The 21,444-nt window shown below is 49.9% G+C and overlaps 1 protein-coding gene across 6 annotated transcripts in view; it reads right to left on the reverse strand.

Moving 5' to 3' along the window:
• Positions 1–1,569: 1,569 nt before the first annotated feature.
• ANKFY1 (ankyrin repeat and FYVE domain containing 1) overlaps positions 1,570–21,444 on the reverse strand; it is a 70,050-nt gene continuing 50,175 nt past the window's right edge. For 4 of the 6 annotated variants that reach the window (XM_012185520.4, XM_012185522.5, XM_042255541.2 and 1 more), the window contains 14 exons: positions 20,576–20,807; positions 19,281–19,379; positions 18,890–19,043; positions 17,868–18,039; positions 16,903–17,021; positions 16,089–16,245; positions 14,982–15,182; positions 12,105–12,281; positions 10,111–10,258; positions 9,576–9,666; positions 9,147–9,271; positions 7,351–7,497; positions 6,272–6,362; positions 1,570–5,745 (listed from right to left, as the gene is read on the reverse strand). In XM_012185520.4, coding sequence (XP_012040910.2) covers positions 5,613–5,745; positions 6,272–6,362; positions 7,351–7,497; positions 9,147–9,271; positions 9,576–9,666; positions 10,111–10,258; positions 12,105–12,281; positions 14,982–15,182; positions 16,089–16,245; positions 16,903–17,021; positions 17,868–18,039; positions 18,890–19,043; positions 19,281–19,379; positions 20,576–20,807 — 2,046 coding nt within the window. In that variant the 3' untranslated portion in view covers positions 1,570–5,612. The remainder of the gene's footprint in view (positions 5,746–6,271; positions 6,363–7,350; positions 7,498–9,146; positions 9,272–9,575; positions 9,667–10,110; positions 10,259–12,104; positions 12,282–14,981; positions 15,183–16,088; positions 16,246–16,902; positions 17,022–17,867; positions 18,040–18,889; positions 19,044–19,280; positions 19,380–20,575; positions 20,808–21,444) is intronic. The other 2 variants (XM_004012576.5, XM_060395325.1) reach the window with 1 other exon arrangement.

The raw sequence follows: 21,444 nt of genomic DNA on the forward strand, positions 1-21,444 counted from the left end.
CAGTGCCCTGCAACTATGAACTTCCTGCCAACCTCTTGCGCTGGACTGCAGACTGTCTTTTGAGATGGGGACTGAACACTACTTGGCTGTGTAGCCCCACGGCTACTGTACCTAGCACATGGGAAGTGTGCTATTCGCTCTGTTTAGCAGATGAGGCAAGCATGGCCTAAAGAACTTAATAAAGGCACAAAGCAATGAAGCTGAGCCTGGAACTCAAGGCTCTGGTCCTGATTCAGTGCCGTGGTCCTGGGTCCACAGTTTGGTGTGTGTCTGCCCTCCCGGAACAGGACAAACAGTAGGAGGCGAACTTGAGTGAGGACCCTGTTCCAAGTTCCACACACCCCTTGAGCACAGTGGTGCCTGAGGCATCCTGGTGACTCAGCCCCAGGTTAAAGGAGGACTAGTGTCACTGATCTCCTGAGTTATTCAGTACTTACCAAGCGCCTGTGTCCCCTGGGGTTGGGGCTGGGAGGACAGTGAGGCTCCTGCCCTCAGGGCGCTCACAGTGTGGCGGAGTGAAACCACTCCTGGGGGAGGAATGTGGGGACAGCCTGGGGGCCAGGTCCAGAGGCAGATCTTTCCAAAGACAAACTGAGAAAGAAAAGGAATGAAACGAGGCATACGAGAGCCATCCCAGCCAGGTATGGACTAATCTGATTTCCATCCTTGAAAGCACTTCTACTACCCGGGCCCTCAGACTCCTTCAAATGGGCGGCAGACACGACTCCCCCGGCCTGCACCGGGGAAGACCTCACTGTGCACACCGCGATTCATGTACTCGCCCAGGACGGAGGACGCGTCACTTATCACAGATCACCTTCCTCAGGGCAAGCCTGTGAGCCAGGAGAACCATGGTCACTTCTATTTTATAGACACGAAACCTGAGGCGCAGAAGTCACGCGACTTGCCTGTTTTGTACTCACTTCGTATCTACTGACATAGTATGACCAACGTTCTCCTCCAGGATGGCTGCTAGGGTTACTTGGGATTGTTTCACGAAAGCCCCTAACAGTGCCTATTACTTATGAGAAAAGCCACCAGAAAAGATTTATCAGTCACTACATCTGGCCTGAACAAGGGGTGAACAAAATGGAGGTCGGGTAAAGGAAAGGAAAACACTAGCTCAAGAAAGCGCGAGGGCCAGGTGAGCTACTGGATTTGTTCGACTGTATGGGGGGGCAGGGAATGGATCACTAGACCTTAACTTGCAAACCCCTATTCTTGCCTTAGTTTTCTCTGAAACCCACAGTTTAACAGTCCTTCCTTCAGACCATAGCCAGCAGAAACCTCACCATGGATCTTCTCGAGTCGCTCCTAAATAATGGAGTCAGGGAATTTCCAGGGTCTGCAGAAGAGCTGCAGTGGGGTCAGGGGGCTGAGCCGGAGGAGCTGTGGTCACGGGTGTCACCATGAGCTGAAGTCTGGGCCAAGAGCACAGTATATCCAGGCAGCCAGTGGTTATGCCCACAACAGCTATTTTTTCACTGCTGCCAACAATGTGTTTCTGAAGAAAGTGTTGGAAATTCAAACATTCCTGGACGGTAGTTGTTAAAGAAATGTATTCACATGTCAGGAGTTTAAAAAAATTTTGTATATTTGTTTTTAATTCTTACTGGTACTTTTCGCATTAAAAGGAACTACAAATGTTATTAAGGTTTCCACTTTAAATGCACAATTTTACCTCATTTTATTTATAAGGACTTGTTACAGAAAATGCAAATATCAGTATTTGAAAAATACATTCCATTACACAAACTCCAAAGAAACAATGCTGATAAGTGCCATGGTCCTACTGATGCCCTTGCCCCACACTGACCACCACCTGGAATGGTTTGGAAGCCAAAGTGATCAACCTAAACATGTGCCTGCGGTTTCTGCCCAGGCCTCCCCCTTGGTAGAACACACAGGGATGTATGTCATGGTAACAGCCAACTCCATGCATCTGTCCAAAAAACGATGTTAAGTCATTAAGTTGAGCAGGTTGCCAACTCAAGACTCCCTAGCTACAGAACACCAACATTGTCCTTTTTAACAGGTTAGTATATTGTTTATGCCACACAAAAAAGTAACTGTATAGGGAATGATCTTTCAAAGAAAGTCTTTAAGGCATCTATGATAACTTCTGGAAATTTAGTAAGTGTTTTAGTCAAATTAGTCAGCTCTTCACTGAATTACTTCCACAAAATGAGAACGTGGCTTCCAAACCCCTTTAGGAAATTGTTTGCCCTTGGCTTCTTCCTCTCCATGGCTGGGCGTTGGGGAGCTTTGGTGCCTCAGATTAGAGGGGCTGAGCTTGCCCAGTCTGCGCCAACTTCTCCTGGGACTGGTCCTGAGGGGAGTGAGCCCAGGTCCCAGAAGCAAGCTCGTCTCACGAGCTCCAGGCGGGGCTGTCCTGGAAGCATCCCATCGACTTGCTCATGCTACTGTAACCTGGGGAGTGAGTTTGCCTTTCAGATCTAATCACTACATAGCTCAATAGGGTTTTCTCCTCCAGATTAAAAATAAAACTGAGACGGAGATCAAGGCTCTCCCCTGTCCCAAGGCTTTTCGTCCACTTCCCGCTTATGGACAAGATGAGCACAATCCCATGTAATACGACAGGTGGGAGACGTGAACAGGAGTGGCAGTGAACCTACAAGCACGTTGAGCTCCGTGAGAGGAGCCCATTCGGCGGGAGGGGGGAGGATGCGGAAAAGTGTGGTCACAAACAACCCAGGGCTCTGAGGTAGAAGGCGAGCGGCCATGTGGACCCCCACTCCTGGAGAGAGAGAGGCAGGTGAACTGGGTGATCTGATCCGGCCTCAACTGAATGGGCGACGGGTTGACAACGCACTGGCAACAAACTCCAGACAGAACACACATTCTAACATCATTCAGTGAGACTCCACTACAAAGAGAACTGGAAATTAATAAGTCCTAAATGCAGGCACTTAAGTTTGTGGGAAGTTTCCTGTATTTGAGGGTAATAGAAGGTTAGTTTTAGCCACTCTGTTTAAATGTAGCACAAGGTTTGTACCTTCATCTTTAAAACAAAAAAGACTTAAGAATACACTGTCTCACAGCTCTGATGAGCAAGCGGCAGTTAAAAAGTTAACTTAGCGTTAACAATGTTGACTGATGCAGCAAATTACATTTTAATCAAGTTTAGTCTTCCTGTTCTACTCACCCACAATTGGCAACTTTCTAAATGAATAAAACTGAGTTTTAAGCTATGGATTAAATTGTGACAAGAACAGCCAGGCAGTTCTAGAGTCAAGCTTGATGGCTTGGAGAACACAAAGAGGATCAAGAGCATGTCAAGTCCCCCCAGAGCAGCCACCATGCGAGGAACTGAGAGTGTGGCCCTCCCACCCATCGGCATGTGTCAGGGAGGGCCTAAGACTATGGAAAGGTGCTTCTTCTAGTTCTACGAGAATGCACTCTGAAGATGCTGCAGAGCTCACAAAATGTTCCCCCCAACTCGTGGAGGCTAAGTACCATCACTATCCCTGGACTCTGTGAAGGTAAACAAGCTTGACAATTTCAAACATGATTATAAGATTTTTTTAGAGTGCAATTAGAGGCAAGATTGTTACTGAGAATGGTATATTACGACAGGGGCAGGACAACCAGCCTTATCCCTCACTGAATTTCCATCCTCCTCTCTCCACCATGGATGGTGAAAGAACAGGTATAAAAGTACCAACCACCTCGATTCATACCTGAAGCATAATTACCTTACTTTTCAATGACAGAATCAAACTACCTGACTAAGGTCTACTTACTCAGGCCCTGTTCAAGCAATAGAAAATGGAAACTGAACACACGCTCCACATGGTCAGGTGTTTGCCAAGACCAGTTGTTTTTCTAGAAAAATTCGGTATGAAATAGGTCACAGACTTTGGGGGATAGGGAACTCTTGTAATTAATTTTTTTCTTTGAAACACTGTGCACAAGCTCATATTAACATAGAAAGCATATGTATCTTATAAATCACAGAAATATTAAAAAAAAGTAGCACTCTGGTTTATCAGCTCATTTTACACACATATTTAGGCAACAGGATGTATAAATTCTACAGTGACATGGAGGACATACCCACTATCCAAACAAAAAAAAAAGACTGCTGCAAAAAAATATTTAGTCCCTTTTACACATATATGCACACTTCATTAATGCAAAAAAAAAAATGTAGTGGTTACTAAATGTCTGAAAAAAACAGTATATATGATTGAGATTGTTAATCTCTGAGTATAGCTGTACAACACATTGTTCATCTTAAGAGTGTTTTTTTTTTTTTTTAAGCAGTGGTATAAGTTTCTCTCTAAATGTGCATTTTTTAAAAACTGGCCAAACCTTCAAAAGAAAAAAGAAGTTTAACACCTCAGGGTTAATATATATGTACTAGCAGCGACTAAGGCCTGACAGGTTCCGGGGGCTTCATTCAGCACATGAGCCTTCCAAAATGGGGTCACACACGCTTGGCCAGGGCCTTTGGCTGGTGGCTCTCACAGGGCAGATCAAGAACCTACGCAGAGCTGGGACCCAGGCATGAGGGCGCTCAGAGTAACTGGGAAGGTTTCAGCAAGAAACACTCATGTCAAGGAGATGGGACCTGCTGGTCTGAGGCTGCAGATTCCCTCTCTCCTTACTTGGCCCCGTGTGACTCTCTTGCTTCAAAGGACACTCCGAGGGAGTTTTCTGTTTAAGACTTAGTGTGATCTGAGGTCCAGTCAAAGCTGACTGGTAGAATCACTGATGTACAGATATGTGAGGGTACTTTTGAATATGGACTTTTAAATTGGAATCACCAGTAATGCAGCTATATAAAAAGTGCAGCACAATAAAAGTGCATTTTCTCTACCACTGCCTAGCGGCAGGTAACTGAGGACTCCACAGACAGGACACGGCAAGATGAGAGAACAAGACGGCTGCAGGGGGTGTCAAGCTGCCGGAGTGCAGCTGGACACCTCAGTACATGAATACTGGTAAAGCTTTCAGTTGTTAAGGCCACAATTTTTCAACTCTCATCTTTGAACCCTGTTTAGAAAGATTTCACCTTTTTTAAAGGGGTAGTTCACTAAAAATACAGCTTAGCTTTTTCAAAAAACAAAAAAAAGAGTGAGAGACTTCAGGCCAAGAGGATCCTATTTACCTTTATGAAAACACTGTGCAGAGAAGTCCACAGCCACTCACCCTAGAGGAAAGCCAGCTCTTGTTGTGCAGCCAGACACCGGCTTCCTATGGTCAGGCTCAGCCTGGGAAGTCCGCCCAGGCAGGAGACGTCATGAATGCTCTGAGATGGACACTAAGCTACTGGAAGAGAAAATGGGTTTCAAGTGTCCTTGTACATTGCTAGCAGAATGGGGTCTAATTCCTATCATATTTACCACTTAGGCTAAAAGGCCTGGTCCGACTAGTGAGACACCTAGCGACTTCGATCATGGTCTGACACACTGACAATCATACAGCATCATCTGAAATGGGATCTATCACCCTGGTCCATAACTGTTCCAGTCTCTTGCCGCGGGAAGATGACTGCCAGCTCCTGCTCTAGGTGGGGTCAGGCTGGTGAGCAGAGCAGCTGCTGGGGAGGCGACTGAGGATGTGGTCTGGACCTTCCTGGGGGCTCACTAAGAGACACCCCCCAAAGTCAGGACATCGAAGCAAATGTTGCAAACTCGCACAGGCTTGTTCAGATCAAACTTTATAATAGGAATCTCCTTGGTCGAGCATTTATGGCAAAGAAGACGTCCGCAGTGACGACTGTGGAGGCAAGAAAAGAGGTGTGAGAGGGGTTCTCGAGAGTAGACTGCAGCTGGGCGCGTGAGCACTGTCACGGCAGCCCCCGCAGCGGGCACGCGAGCCCATCCTGGCGCTCTGAAGTCAGCTCTGCCCCTTGCCGGCTCACTCACACTGAGGCCTGTATGACTGACGGTCCGTGATGACAAAATTCTGCCCGTGATTAAGTTAAAGTGATCCGGAAAAAGCCTCTTGCTTTAAGGCTCAAGACAGGCTCAGCAAGAGCTAGAGAACTCTCACCCTTGGGGAAGATGACGTGAGGCCTGATGGGCTGCCTAGGACGATGGACCCCAGCATCCCACAGGAAAGCCACCCGTCTGAGTGTCCACTGGCCTCCCTACGTCTCTAGATGTGGGCAGGGTCCTGTGGTCAGGTTTTTCCCAGGAGAGTACCAGGCCCTGGCAGGTTCATGGCTTATCATGGGGAAAGGCAGAAGCAATCCACAGAGGCCTCCTTATTTCTCTGGAGGGTGACTGGGGGTGGGTCTTACCAGTGATGTTTGCGCGTTGTGACTCCGAACTTGGCAGTGCACTCGTAGCAGTTGGAGCCGTCACACCAAGGAGGCTCCTTGGACAGCATATCTGCACCACAGCACAAGACCAGTTCCTGTCAGACGCTGACTGTGTCCAGCCAGACCGGGGGCAGGGGGAGAAGGGGACTGGACAGCAAGCAAAGGGCCACATCGCAGGGGGATGTGAGGGACAAGAGGGCGACAGAGCATGCCTCCTTCCACTGTGCTTTCCAGATACCGTAATCTTTTTCACAAGTCGAAGATCTGTAGTGACCCTGCATGGAGCATGTCTATTGGTGCCATTTCCCAACAGCATTTTCTTACTTTATGGGGCTGAGTTACACTTTGGTAATTCTCACAATATTTCAAAATTTTTCATTATTATTGTATGTGTTGTGGTAAGCTGTGGTCAGTGATCTTTGATGTTACTATTTTAATTGTTCTGGCATTTTTTTTTAGCAATAAAGCAAAGGATATATAAATACACTGGTTTTTAGACAGTGCCACTGCATATGCAACAGACTACAGTATTAGGTAAATATAACTTTTACATGCACTGGGAAGCCAGAAAGCTTCGTGTTGACTTACTTCATCGCAATATTCACTTTACTGTGGTGGCTGGAAACTGACTGAGGTCTGCCTATTCTAACTGTCACACAGGGGAGGAAAAGCCAGTGGGCTAAACCAAAGGCCATTATGAAGGATGGAAAGATTTGGCATCAGCTAAAGGATGAAGGGTGTGCAGACATGTAGCCAGGAGCGCTGGGGAGACCTGCCTGGAGCCAGTGGATTTCCCGTAGGATCTGGGGAAGCGGGAATCTGACGGGGCCCCAAAGCAGGACATGCTGTAAAGAGACTGCTAACAAGGACAGTCCCTAACCCTGCTCAAAGGCGCTATGCGGGATTCACAGACAAAATCCTAAACCATGTGGTGCCTCAGAAACTACCATCTCAGATTGCACAGCAAGTCATCCTGAGATTTCAAGACCACCAGTACATCTGGCTAACAGACACTGCCAGCGTGTCTGCACTGATGGAACTGGATGCAGGCCACTCACCTAAGAGTCTAAAGAGCAGCTGCTTGGTAGCGACCTGGTAGTTGAAGATGTTGACCCCTTGGTTGTTGTTCACCCCCAGGCGGGCCCCCGAGCGGACGATGGCACGGCACAGGTTGGCATTCCCTTTCATGTATGCCAAGAGCAGCACTGTAAAACAAAACCACACACAGGGCTACTGCCCATCCAGGCCCAGCCTGGCCCTGCCAAAGGGCCAGCAGAGGATGGCCAGGGGCAGGACACAGCCCTGGCAGGACATTCATTAGCAAAGTGCCCACGACACGCAGGGGGCCCAGAGCTCCGCAGAGGATCTGCAACATCTTGCAGCCAAGCACCAGTCATGAGCCAGGGTCTCCAGAGCGACTCTCCGGCTCCGGAGACACACTCTTGCCCATTCAGAGCTTTGCCACAAGAGAACTGAGGAGGGAGCAGATGCCACGGGAAATATGCACCACTGTCTCAGCTGCCTTCCTCCTGCACAGAACACTCGCCACACAATGCAACAAATTCTAGACTGGTGAGGTGTGCACACGGAGAAAACCATAAACCAGTGTGGTGAGCCTGCTCCAGAAAGTTACTCGACCCCAGGGAGCCTCTCTCCTGTGCCGGCAGTGGACACCCAGGCTCTGGCCAGCCCACCCTCCTGGTCCTTCCTATGACTACAGCTACCAGCAGCTCCTTTTTGCTTACATTTCACAGATACTTTATTTAAATTCTTTAATTCTGCAAATGATTCACAAAAATTAGGTTATTATTTCAAAGGAGGAAGCAGGCATAGAGAGGTTACAAAATATACCTGGTCACCTTGCTGGAATATGATGGAGCTGGGTATCTGAAACCAGGTCTGTGTAATTCAGAAGCCTGTGCGTGACGCACCTGCCTGCTTGCTGGCTCCTGGACCACGCTGCTCGCTGGAGCAGGTGCTAGGCCAGCAGCTCACTCCCAGAGCTGACCCCGCTGAAGCTTTTAGGCTTGCCACTGCTGGCTGAAAAACATGTCCATGAATCAAGGCCAAGAATTCTTCCCAAGGTCAAGAAGCAACGACCAAATATTTGGTCCCATGCAGAGGTTTGGGCTACCTCTCGGTGACAGCACTGCTGTCAAAGGCCTTGGCGTGAACGGGGACACAGCAGCAGTGAACAGTTCAGACAGCCCTGGGCTGGGAAGAGAGAGACTTGGGTTTCATCTTTGTTTCCTTACTTGAAACGTGGGAACACACGCCATGTACTGCTCACCTGACATGGTTACTGTGAGTATTCAGGGAGAAAATGAATGCAAAAGTACATCCAAAGCACTATGAAAGCTACACAAGTTAACACAGTGATTGTGGGTGGTGAGAATGCTACCATGAGACAGGCCTGTTTATCAACCCCCTCAATCAAACATCAGCCTTTATCCGTAGAGAACATGCCTTCTCTGTGAATATGTACTAGGGCCCATTTCCTCCTTCTGAAGCACCTGTGAGGCAACTGTATTTCCTCTCTCTCTCGGGATCTGAAAGCTTGGGAAGGGACCTAGTTGACTAGATACAAGGCAGATGAGGCCAAAAGAAACAGGTGGGCCAGCCTGTCTGGACATGGGTATGGCTTTGGAGCACTAGATACGCTTTAGATGTGCTTGTACCTAAAGTCAGACACTGCCAACTTCCGCCTCAGGGATCTGTGGTGATACTTGCAGAGCCCAGCCAAAATGCATGGGGCTGAGTGTCCTTCAGTAATGACACGTGTGCCTGGGCTCCTGATTTTCTAGGAAGCAAGGAACACCAGTGAGACAGGACCGACAAGAGCCTCACCACGTACCTGTGTTTCCTTCTGCATCTGGTTTATCCAAAGGATACTCGGGCATGCACTCTAAGAAGAGATCAAAGATGGCTGCAGCATTCTCCTTGCCATACTGTCCCAAAATGTGCAGTGGCGACTGGCCTCTGAGAAGACAAACTGGAAAAGTTAGGTGTGTATCTGCCATAGCCATCATGCATAAAAGAAATGGGACTGTCTGAACTCTTGTGATGCTGGATAAATCTAAAGGACACAACAGTCATAAAAGTTTTCCTAAAATGTATTTTCAAAAAGAAAAGTTCCAGGGCACTAAAGGCTGGTCAAGGGCCCTAGTGACCAGTTCTGCATTGGGCACCTGGGGATCATGTAAGATGCCCATGACCACCAGCTCGGAGGGGTACACCAGGGGACGTGGAGTCCTGGCCTCTGCTCTGAACCACACACACTCACCGTAGATTAAAGGCTTCAGCATCCACGGTGCACTCTGTCAGGAGGACCCGGATATTGTTGAGTCGGCCATGCATGACAGCAAGATGAAGAGCTGGGGAGGAAATCCTCTTACAGCGCGAGCCCAGACGCACACACAGAGCATCTCAACTCTTCTTGGCCTCACAGATCTCCCACTGAATGGGACCCAGTCAGAGCAGCCACCATCTGCTCAAAGAGCCCTCCTTTCCAGTCTTCACTGCCCCCAAGAATAAATCTAAATGCAACCTCCTAAGATTTGCTTTGTGCCTCTGCAGTTATCCAAAGGTGAGATTTAGGGTTTCTAGGGTCACCATTCACATCAGGAGGCTGCCCAGGTGCCTGTCAAGGAGCAGGCTGCATGCCCAGCTCAGGGCATTTCCTGTCACAGCCTGGCCCCTGTAAGAGCCAATCTCTGGGATGGGGAACAGACCCAGCGGTGCGCACTGCCCTGCCACCCCAGAAGGAAGGGGCTGCTTGAGGCCCTTGGCACCGCACACAGGGAACGCCTGGGAATTACCATTATTTCCATTCTCATCCACAGCAGCAAAGTCCACTCCATTCTCCAAGAGGACTGAGCAGATGGTGGGAAGGTCCTGCTGGGCAGCGAGGTGGAGGGCGGTCTGGCGGTGCTTGGTTAATTCATTCACTTTGGCACCTGCAAGAAGCTGTTGAAGTTGATTACATGAGCAGCCGCTCTACCACCACTAACCAAGGTCTGGCATAAGGGGGCAAGCCTGCCAATCTCCTGCCCTCCAGGGTTTGCCCTCCTGGCTAAGCTGGGAGCTAACTCCTAGGGAGGCTCAGGCCCACAAAATCTGTCCCAAGGGGAAAGTGGCAATTACCAAAATGTCCAAAAAGCTTCTCCTTAGGAGAAGGAAATGGCAGCCCACTCCAGTGTTCTTGCCTGGAGAATCCCAGGGACGGGGGAGCCTGGTGGGCTGCCTTCTCTGGGGTAGCACAGAGTCGGACACGACTGAAATGACTTAGCAGCAGCAGGACCCAAACATACTAAGACTTTGGGATATAATAAAACTACACAAAGACTGCAGTGATCTGCACTGTCCTCACGCACAGTGGACACAAGGATGTCCAAGGAGAGAAAGAGAAATGTGTACATACATACACACACACACACACGCTGAAGACGTTTAAAAGCACATTCACCAAACTCAAGGCAGAGTTGGGAGTGAAAGGGAGATACTAACCACTTTCTGTCCTTATGTGTTTTAAGTCTCTCCACGATAAAAATATACTATTTTTGTATTTTTTTTTAAAGAAAGAAAGCAACACAGAGAAGTGCAGAATCAAAGGAAGAAGGCCCTTTAAATAATATATATTCATTTATCATCCACTTTCTAACAAAGTTTCAAAGACAGCTGCTAATAGAAAAGACTACATAGTGAATAAATACTGTAGCATATATTTGAAAATTGCTAAGAGAGCAGATTTAAAGATTCTCGGGCTTGCCAGGTGGTCCAATAGTTAAGAATCTGCCTTTCAATGCAGGGGCCACTGGTTTGATCCCTGGTCTGGAAAAATCCCACATGCCACGAAGCAACCAAGTCCAAGAGCCACAGCTACTGAAGCCTGTGTGCCCAGAGCCTGTGCTCTGCCATAAGAGAAGCCTCTGCTTATGAGAAGCCCATGCCCCACAACGAAGAGTAGCCCCCGATCAACCGGAACTAGAGAAAAGCCCACGTGCAGCAACGAAGACCCAGCACAGCCAAAAAATAAAATACATAAATAAATCTTTAAAACAAACCAATCCGCATCACAAGAAAAACGTTTCTGTAACTATCAACGGGGAAAGATGTTAAGAAGATTCGTGGTGATTATTTTGCAAAATATACAACTATCAAATCAATATGTTGCACAAAATATACAACGAAACACAGTATGTTGTGTTTAGTTGCTCAGTCATGTCCGACTTCTTGCGACCCCACGGAGTGGAGCCCACCAGGCTCCTCTGTCCATTGGATTTTCCAGGGAAGAATACTGGAGTGGGTTGCCATTTTCTCCTCCAGCGGATCTTCCCAACCCAGGGACTGAACCCAGGTCTCCTACATTGCAGGCAGGTTCTTTACCATCTGAGTCACCAGGAAAGTCCAATATGTTGTATACCTGACGCTAATGTTGTCTGTCAATTCTGCCTCAAAACGTTAAGTAATAAAGACTAATGACAAAAAGAAAGAGAGCACTCCCTGGAAAGCGCCAGCTGAGAGCCTGGCACGGAGTAGGTGGACAGAGACATGATCTCACCTCCTGATGCCCCCGCCTGCTTCTGCCGCCCACAACCTGCCTTCCCTCATGGCCTCACCTCAGCATCTGCCCACTGGGCGCTCAGGACATGCTGCCCACAGACACACCTGCTCTCCCGAGTGTCCTGGCTGCTCCCTGAATTCTTACTGGCCTTTCCCAATTCCTGGCAAAACACCTCTGACAAGAGAGTCTCCACACACCCTACAACATGCTTTGTCCACAGCTTACAGCAGTAATGTTTCAGGGACTCACCAAGTTGCGGACAATAATCTCCGAGCCTGCCTGGACAGCGAGGTGCAAAGGGGTCAACTTGGACGCATCCTGGACTCTGGAATTGACGTTAGCCTGGACGCTGATCAGAAACAGGACGCTTTCAATATCAGAGTTCTGAACTGCCACGTGCAGAAAATTCCGGCCCTTGTTATCCACCTAAGGCAACAAGTGGGAACCAAACTGTTAGTGGGTGCCCCCCGCAAGAATGCCTCCTGAGCCCCTGTGAGCTGCACTGACCACCAGAGAGGCCGCACTGCAGTCCTCCCAACCCCAACCCCCAAATTACAGACCCGCGTATTTGTCCAGAGGACTGTGTGTGCATGGCCATATCCATGTGGTCAGAAAAAGGGAGCTAAGCCAGCTGCCCCGGCATCCTCCTACAGCAGGAGTGGACCTGGAGGGCCAAGCAAGAGACAACCTGAAGGACAGGGAGAGGAGGCCGGCAAAACACTGGGCTGCACGGGGAAAGGCACAGGCGACGCTGGCCATGGGCGACTCCTGCTTTGGCCAAAACAAACACCCAGCACTCCAACACCACAGCTGCAAGGCCAGTCTGACCCGTGAGCCGCCAAATGAGCCTTCAGAAATCTCCGGGAAAGTCTCCTCTTTCAGTGAGCTACAGGACATCAACAGTATGTCTCAAACTTTGTACCACTGATGTACAGCGGACAGCGGGTCATTCAAATCCAACCACAGAGGGTACGCCAAATACCAGGGCTGTCATGTCAGTGTGAGGGCTGGGCAAGAAGCAAGGGAGACATACATGCTACACACACAACACATTCCTTCACGTCACACACACCCCCATCCACCCCCGACACACACACACACACACCCATCCACCCCCGACACACACACACCCCCATCCACCCCCGACACACACACACACACACCCATCCTCCCCCGACACACACACACCCATCCTCCCCCGACACACACACACCCCCATCCTCCCCCGACACACACACACCCATCCACCCCCCGACACACACACCCATCCTCCCCGACACACACACACACACACCCCATCCTCCCCCGACACACACACACCCCCATCCTCCCCCGACACACACACACACCCATCCACCCCCCGACACACACATACCCATCCTCCCCTGACACACACACACACACCCAGCATCCTGCACATCACACACACATCCACCCATCCACCCCCCGACACACACACACCCCATCCACCCCCGACACACACACCCCCATCCACCCCCGACACACACACACCCCCATCCACCCCCGACACACACACACCCCCATCCACCCCCGACACACACACACCCCCATCCTCCCCCCGACACACACACACAACCATCCCCCACACACACACCCCATCCACCCCCCGACACACACACCCCCATCCACCCCCCGACACACACACACCCCCATCCACCCCCCGACACACACACACCCCATCCACCCCCCGACACACACACACACCCATCCACCCCCAACACATATACACACCCATCCACCCCCCGACACACACACACACCCATCCACGCCCGACACATATACACACCCATCCACCCCCCGACACATACACACACCCATCCACCCCTCGACACACACACACACCCAGCATCCTGCACATCACACACACACACACCCAGCATCCTTCACATCACACACACACACACCCATCCACCCCCCAGACACACACACCCATCCACCCTGACACACACACACGCCCAGCATCCTGCACATCACACACACATCCACCCATCCACCCCCAACACACACACACCCCCAACATTCTTCACATCACACACACATCCACCTATCCACCCCCGACACATACACACACTCACCCAGCATCCTTTACATCACACACCCATCCACCCCCCTGGACACACATACCCATCCCCCCCGCCCCTGACACACACACACACCCAGCATCCCTCACATCACATACATATTCACCCATCCACCCCTCCGGACACACACATCCATCCATCCACCCCCCTCCCGGACACACACACACACCCAGCATCCTTCACATCACATACACATTCACCCATCCACCCCTCGACACACATATACACCCAGCACTCTTCACATCACACACATCCACCCATCCACCCCCCAACACACACATCCACCCAGCGTGTATCTGCACTGGTTTCACACTACATGGGCAGGAAAAGGCGAAAGGACTGTCTCCATTCAAGAACATTTTACCCCGTGTAAGCAAGGGCAAGGTTAACACCCACACAATCAGTCACACTGAGGCAAATGCTCAAGAAAAGGGATGCATGGAAGCCTCAAGTACAAAGCCAAAGTCTTCATCCATGTTAAGACTTTTGCTCAGGTCCCAAATCTCCATTTCACCTTCATAAACGGCTACTCCGAGATCTCAGCAGTATTCTAAGAGCTGGATGGAGAGGCACGTATCTGAGGACTGACCTGACAAACCCACATCAGCTCCCACCTCAGACCAGTTGCCACAGTCTCCTGGCCCAATCTGTTGCTGCAGGTCCACAGCTAATCGTCTAGAATGAGGACAACTGAAACTGCTAAGCTGAATCATGGCAGCTCCTCTAAAACCCCAAAGCTCCTCCATGTCAGTTTAAGCCTTTCTAAGATATTCATTGCTAGGGCAAGTAAAACACCAAGAGAAAGCAAAGGCTGCCCGCAGTTCTGCAAGATGAGGATTCCTGTCACCAGGCCCCCTTCCTTGTACACGTGGCACCACTGGGTGGCTGACGTGCAGGATAGAGCAGGCGCATTCCATCCAGCAGTGACCAGGCACCTGAATGGCCAAAACTGAAGAAACACCTTTATACGGAAGAGACCTGTTTAGTTCGTGACCTGTGTTTAGCCTGGGTGTCGCTTGCTCACCTGCTCGGCAGCCCCAGACTCTCGTTTCAGGATGGCCTCAGCCGCCTTGTTGTTCTTGCAGGTCATGGCGCAGGCGAAGGGGGTCAAGCCCTGCCGGTCTCGCATGTTCAGGTGGATGTTGGGGTGAGAAATCAGCAGCTGAATGATGACACCATGTTGGTTGCTGATGGCCACGTGGACAGGCGTTCTTCCTTCTGCATCCTTTGGGGACCAGGCATAGATTTCAACATCCAGGTGAAGATAAAATCCAGGAAAAATATGACATGGAGAAAGTTTTAAATCAAATTCAGTTCTGAGAATCAACACTGCCACTCTGAATCTGAAGTCATCTCTTCCAGAGGCCAAATACAGGATGACTGACAGCCACTCTACCTCCATGCTCCAGTAACCCAGGGAAACAAACACATTTGGTTTAGAGAAGCTGCAGTCAACCTCACCTTTAAGTTAAACCACTACTCATCTGCCAGATGAGTAAAGCAGCGCACACAGGCTAGAATGCTGAAAAGCATCAAGGAACAGGACTCTGGGATGTCCCACTGAGCTACTGAACATTTTCTTAAATACAGTACTCAGCTTGGGAACAAATTCTAAATGGCAATCTATAACTAATGGGGACAGGATAAGTTGACTGAACAAACCTTCTTCATTTTGTAGAAAGGACAAAGACAAGAGGAAAGAAGTTTTGACCTGGAATAATTACAATTATGAAACGGGCTGTGGGGGCTTCCTGGTGACTCAGTGGTGAAGAATCTGCCTGCAGTGCAGGAGATGCAGATTCAATCCCTGGATTCCCTGGGTCGGGAAGACCCCCTGGAGAAGGAAATGGCCACCCACTCCAGTATTCTTGACTGGAAAATTCCATGGACAGAAGAGCCTGGTAGGCTACAGTCCACGGGGTTACAAAGAGTCAGACACCACTGAGAAACTAAACAACAACAAGACATCTGTATGACCCAGGACAGTCATCTCCTGTGTCTGTCCGTTTGGCCCACTGATGGTAAAGCAGGGGCCCAGGACCAGAGACTGCAAGGTGTTCTGACATTAGAGGAGATTTCCCTGATTCTGGGGTGACCATCCCTCTACCCGGAAAAGAGAGACCCTCCATACCTGTGCATTTACATTGGCACCAAACTCCAAAAGACACTGGACCGTCTCTTCCAGCCCCCAGGAGGCTGCCAAATGTAGAGGGGTCTGCCCATCTCTGGCCTCTTCCTCTCCTTCCCCATTAGCACCAGGCTGTCTGGGACTATTCACGTCGCAGCCACTGAAAGGAAGGGGAAGTGAGAGGAAGGCATGCTGACAGGCATGGAGCAGCAGCCTCATCCAACCCCACAGAAAGCCTGCTGCCGCCAAGGACTGCAGTTCTTGGTCTCAAACACTGCTGTGTCCTGCTGCCACAGATTCTTCAGCAACTGGTCCTGGAGGCAACCTGGGCATCAGAACTCTTAAAAGCTTCCCAGGGGATCTGTGCGCATTTAAAGACCGACAGTCATGGCTTGAACGCTGTCCTGCACAATCTCACTCTGCACTCTCCCACACCCCCTGCACTCTGAGGCCGTGGAGGCTGTCATGGCTCCGGCATCGGGGTGGAGTCCGGCAGAGGCCATTCGGTCTCCTCCACACCAGCCTCTTGGTCTCACTGTGTGAACGGGTCTGATCTGATGACAGGGGCCAATATGGTTCCCAAAGCAGGAAACTGGCTTAGTTTTTAGACTCTCTGATCTCGCCACACAAACTCCTTTCCTCATCAGACAGTCGAGTCCCTGGCTGCCCTGACCTGACAGAACAGTGACCCTCTCTAGCCTTCAATATGAAGGTCAAGCCAGCTACAGGCACGTCAAGACTAGTTGGAAAAAGAGAGAAGAGAGCCAGTTTGCAATAGTCCAAACAGGATCTGAAGGGATACCCAGGGCTCTCAGACCTGCGAATGAGAAAGCAGGCGATGGGCTCGTTGTTCTCATCGATGGCTCTGTGCAGCAGCGTCTGGAGGCAGCCGCTCGGCCCTGGGCCCCAGCACGTGGCGTCACAACCGTGCCTGACCTGCAGGGAAGCACAGGTCACTCTCAAACGCAGCCTGGCTAAAGCTGAACATGCTTATTACCATCTCTCAGCCCTAAGCTACCATTACGTACATTTTTCAGATAAGATCCAGCTGACAGTTAACCGGTAATTATTTTAATCTGTACCATTCACTCATTTTACAAACACTGATTAAAATCTGCTTTAGTGCAAGCTTGTGCACTAGGTTCTGCGGGAAGGATTTGAGAAATAGAAGAAAGATGTGTCTGATCAGCACCTTCTAAAGCTGTGTCCTAGAAGGGACAGAAAACACAGACAAGTGCCTGCACACACGCACGTGCACACGCGCACACACACACACACACACACACACACTCTTACTTACAGCCCCCAGTAACATATACTCCGCAAAGAACTGGTAATCTCAGGAACAACTGGCTAAAACCCTCAGGTGCAAAATGTCTTAAAAATCACATTTCAAGCCCTTCAGAAAACTGAATGAGCTTTCGAGGTTACATCTGCTTTTGGGCTCTGTCTTCCGAACAAGGGGGACACCCCTGAGGTTTGAGAACTTATCACTGTGGTGATAAGCCAGCTAAGCCACCTCAGGAGAAGACCGCAGAGGAGGGGCCTCAGCTCTCATACTTTTTGGTAGTTTTCTTGATAAAGACAGCCTGAGAAAAGACATGGGCCCCCAAGAAGTTGAACCCCAAGTTTCCTGAACACGACTTTCAAAAATGCTCATTCCTGACCCAATATGCTACTTGGCAGATCTCCTGCTCGTTATGATCACAGTAGAGGTGTCAAATCCATCTCTGACACAAATCACCCCCCATGTAAGTGGAGCGGAAGCTGAGCTTGTCTCACCAGAGTGGATGCGATGTCCTCCAGGTTATTTGCCAGTGCAAGCCACAGCGGGGGGTTCCCCTGCTCATCCGGCACAGACATGTCAGCTCCTCGGGTGCATATGGCATCCACGACGAGGGGAAGCTGATTCCTGATAGCCAGCTGGAGGGCTGTCTCCCCATCCTGAGTCCTGCTGGGACACGGACACCAAAACAAACGTGTGGAGCTGGGATCAAATGACAGAGGGTGCCCTTCTGGGCATCCTGGAGGCCAGAGTCCATTGTACCCCAAACACGCTTCACTTACACCCATCAGTATTCTTTCAGAGAAATTCAACCTGTCAATAGCATCTGTCCCTACTGCCTTTTAAAAAAAGAGTATCGCCATGCTATCCTGCTGCACCCAACTGCTCAGCACACTGAAGTCTTATAGCTGCTTCCACAGCCTCTGGATAAAACGCCACCCTGACCATCCCTTGACAAACCACTTTCATCCATTCAGTCATTGTAGGTCAGCTGACACTGAAGACAAATTCATTTAAAAACAAAAATGATAAAAAATTTTACCTGTGTATTTTTGCCCTGCAAGCCTTCCCTCCTGTTTTTTTTGTTTTTGTTTTTTGCCACATTATGGATCTTAGCTCCCCGACCAGGGACTGAACCCAGGGCCCCTCAGTGGAAGTGTGGAGTCCTAACCACTGGACTTCTGGGAAATTCCTCCTCGAGCCTTTTGATAGCTCATTTGTTGGAGGTTCTTCATTATTAAGTGAAATCCCTACTTAAACAATTGATTTCTGGATTGTCCATTTTGGTAAGCTTTGTGCCATACTGTGCCCTGGTCTCAAAATGTTCAATTAAGACCAAAGTACACAATTCCCCCTTTGAGCTCCCCTTCTCAACACTGTACCTGCACTTTTTGAGAATTACTGTTTCTCTTCCTTTATTTAACAAGGAACAAAAACCTTCGCTACAAGTGAGGCCATGAGTTTGAATCATGTCAATTAAATGTGACCCGGTGCAGTGGCGGATGCTGCTCCAGCCCACCTGATGTTTATGTCCGCCTGGTGCTCCAGGAGGAAGAGGGCGCTCTTGCTGTCCTGCCTCTGCATGGCCATGTGCAGCAAGGTCTGCCCATCTGACATGGTGTCATTGATGCAAGCCCCGGAGCCCAGCAGCTGTGCTGCGATCGTGTGCATGCCTGCAAGAGACAAGCCCCGATTAATGACGGCTCAGCTTCTCCCACTTTCTCAGCCTCTTACTACAGCAAACATGCCCTCTCGACTTCGCAAGGCCAGCAGTTTTCCACATTACTACAGGCTTAACCCAAACAGAAAGGCTAGTCTACACAACCCACTAGCTCCAACCCTTCCGCCTCCCTCCCTCGCACACCCGCCCTCTGGCGCACGCCTGCATGCAGCCGCTGTCACTGCCTTACCAGTCCACAATGCCAGGCCCAGCACAGTCTGGTCTCGAGAATCCTTGAGACTGAAGTCCGGAATAATTTGCAAGTTGTTGGTGGCATGAAGAGCATTAGCTACATTTTTTAAAAGGAAAAAAAACACCCGATTTCACCATCCCGTGGATCATATTCAAAGAACTCAAGAGAATGCAAGCTCAGTTTCAAACTGACTGACTGATCACTTCTATACAAAGAGAAGTGATAGACCTTGTTGTGGGAAGTGGAAGCCAAGACGTTTGATAATTTGGAGCAAAGCTTATGAGGAAAATGAATGGCTGTAAAGGTTAAAACACTGGATGTTCACAAAAGGAAAACAGGCTCCACTATGGAAACACATATTAATTTCTTGATTACCAAAAAGGGATCAAACAATGAACTGGCAACATTTTTTTAACACATAAGCCCTACCATCTTATACCTCCTGCGTGGGCAAAGAAGAAGGCAAAGCCTACCTCACACCCCACTTCCTTCCACAAGCACAGTGCTAAAGGATGCTGGCCTTAACAAGGATGCTGCTGCTGCCATTTAGTCGTTAAGCTGTGTCCGACTCTTTTGTGACCCCACGGACTGTAGCCCAGCGGGCTCCTCTGTCCGTGGGATTCCTCAGGCAAGAATACTGGAACGGGCTGCCACTTCCTTCTCCAGGGAATATTTTGGACCCAGGGATTGACCCCTCGTCTCCTGAAACAGGTGGTTTCTTCACCACCGAGCCACCAGGGAAGCTCCAACAAGGATGCAGGCAAGAGTAAACAAACTTCAGGGCAGGAAGGAGAAAAACTGGAAAACGACACTGAGGGAAACCAGCCTCCCACATGGCAGGGGCTTCTGTGGGCTCCCTTTCTGGCTCCTCTCTCATGGTTCACTTGCCAGGGAGGCTCAGAGGTGGACGAGAGGGCTGACCGACTCGTGGAAGACCGGTGGTAAGAGTTCTCAGAGACAGTGCTCACAATGCGGCAAAGCTCTGCTCGACCTGCCCCTGAAGTAATGTCCTGGGAAAACCCCCCAAAATAAGGGAGGGGAAGTACAAGGTTTTAACACCTTAACCCCACAGGTGAAGTGGGCAGGCCCCATTCTACAAATGTACACAGGAAAAAACTGTTGCCAGAACCAGACTATACACTTATCCAGTTGGACCTCAAAGGATTTTTCGGGTAAGAAAACTCACCAAAAGGAGAAACACCAACTGTGTCACTACTCTAACCACTGTTCGGAGGTCACAGTGATGGGTAGTGACCCCCATCTTCTGGGGACTAGGACCCCCAAATTCCCACCTTTTTGCTCCAGGATGACAGACACCACATCCGGATGATTATAGGCGATTGCCATGTGCAGGGGCGTCTGCAGGTAGACGCTGCTGTCCACTGAGCTGGGCAGGGACACGGCCTCCTTCAGGGACGGCAGGGCCTCCTCCGTCTGCAGGTTTGGGTTGGCCCCCTGCTGCAACAGCTCTGCAGTGAGGTTGGCCAGGCCATGCCGACAGGCTGTGTGCAGCGGGGTTTCTCCCTGAACGGAAACAAGTGGCCTCGGTCAGAGCACTTCAGACTGGGAGCCCCTCTGCCAAGGGATGAAGCCAGCCTGTGCGCTGTGACACAGGTCCCCAACGCCAGCTGCAGCCCCAGGCTCATCCTGTCGCCGGTTCCATGGCCTCTGTCCCACGTGCTCCTCAGGTCTCCTTTCCCTCCCCCACGCTGTGCCATCGTCCCAGATTCCTCCAGTGTCCTCCCCAGCATCCTCCAAACGCCCTGGATCCTCATCTTCTGCATTTCCACCCTTTACTTTGCTTTTATAATTATTTTGCTAATTATAAAAATAATACATGATTGTTATTAAAGAACTCTCACAGATGACCTCCAAGCGTCACTAATGTGGTGCTGTCGACCACCACACTAAGCCCTGCATCTCTGACCAGTTCATATCAACTTCATCTGTAACTCTGATGAAGAAAAGAGCCCCTTCTCCCACTTTTAAAAATTAGAAACATTGTAAACTGGCATTATAGGTACCTGATTCAATATTCAAAAGGTACAAGAGAATACAGTGAGAAGCAGCTTCCCCCCCTGCCTAGCCCCCATCACCCAGTTATCTTCCCCTGAAGGCAGCATCACTGCCAGTTTCATATTTCTATCAAGTGGCAGAATAG

Source organism: Ovis aries, chromosome 11, assembly GCF_016772045.2.
Source record: "Ovis aries strain OAR_USU_Benz2616 breed Rambouillet chromosome 11, ARS-UI_Ramb_v3.0, whole genome shotgun sequence".
NCBI lineage: Eukaryota > Metazoa > Chordata > Mammalia > Artiodactyla > Bovidae > Ovis > Ovis aries.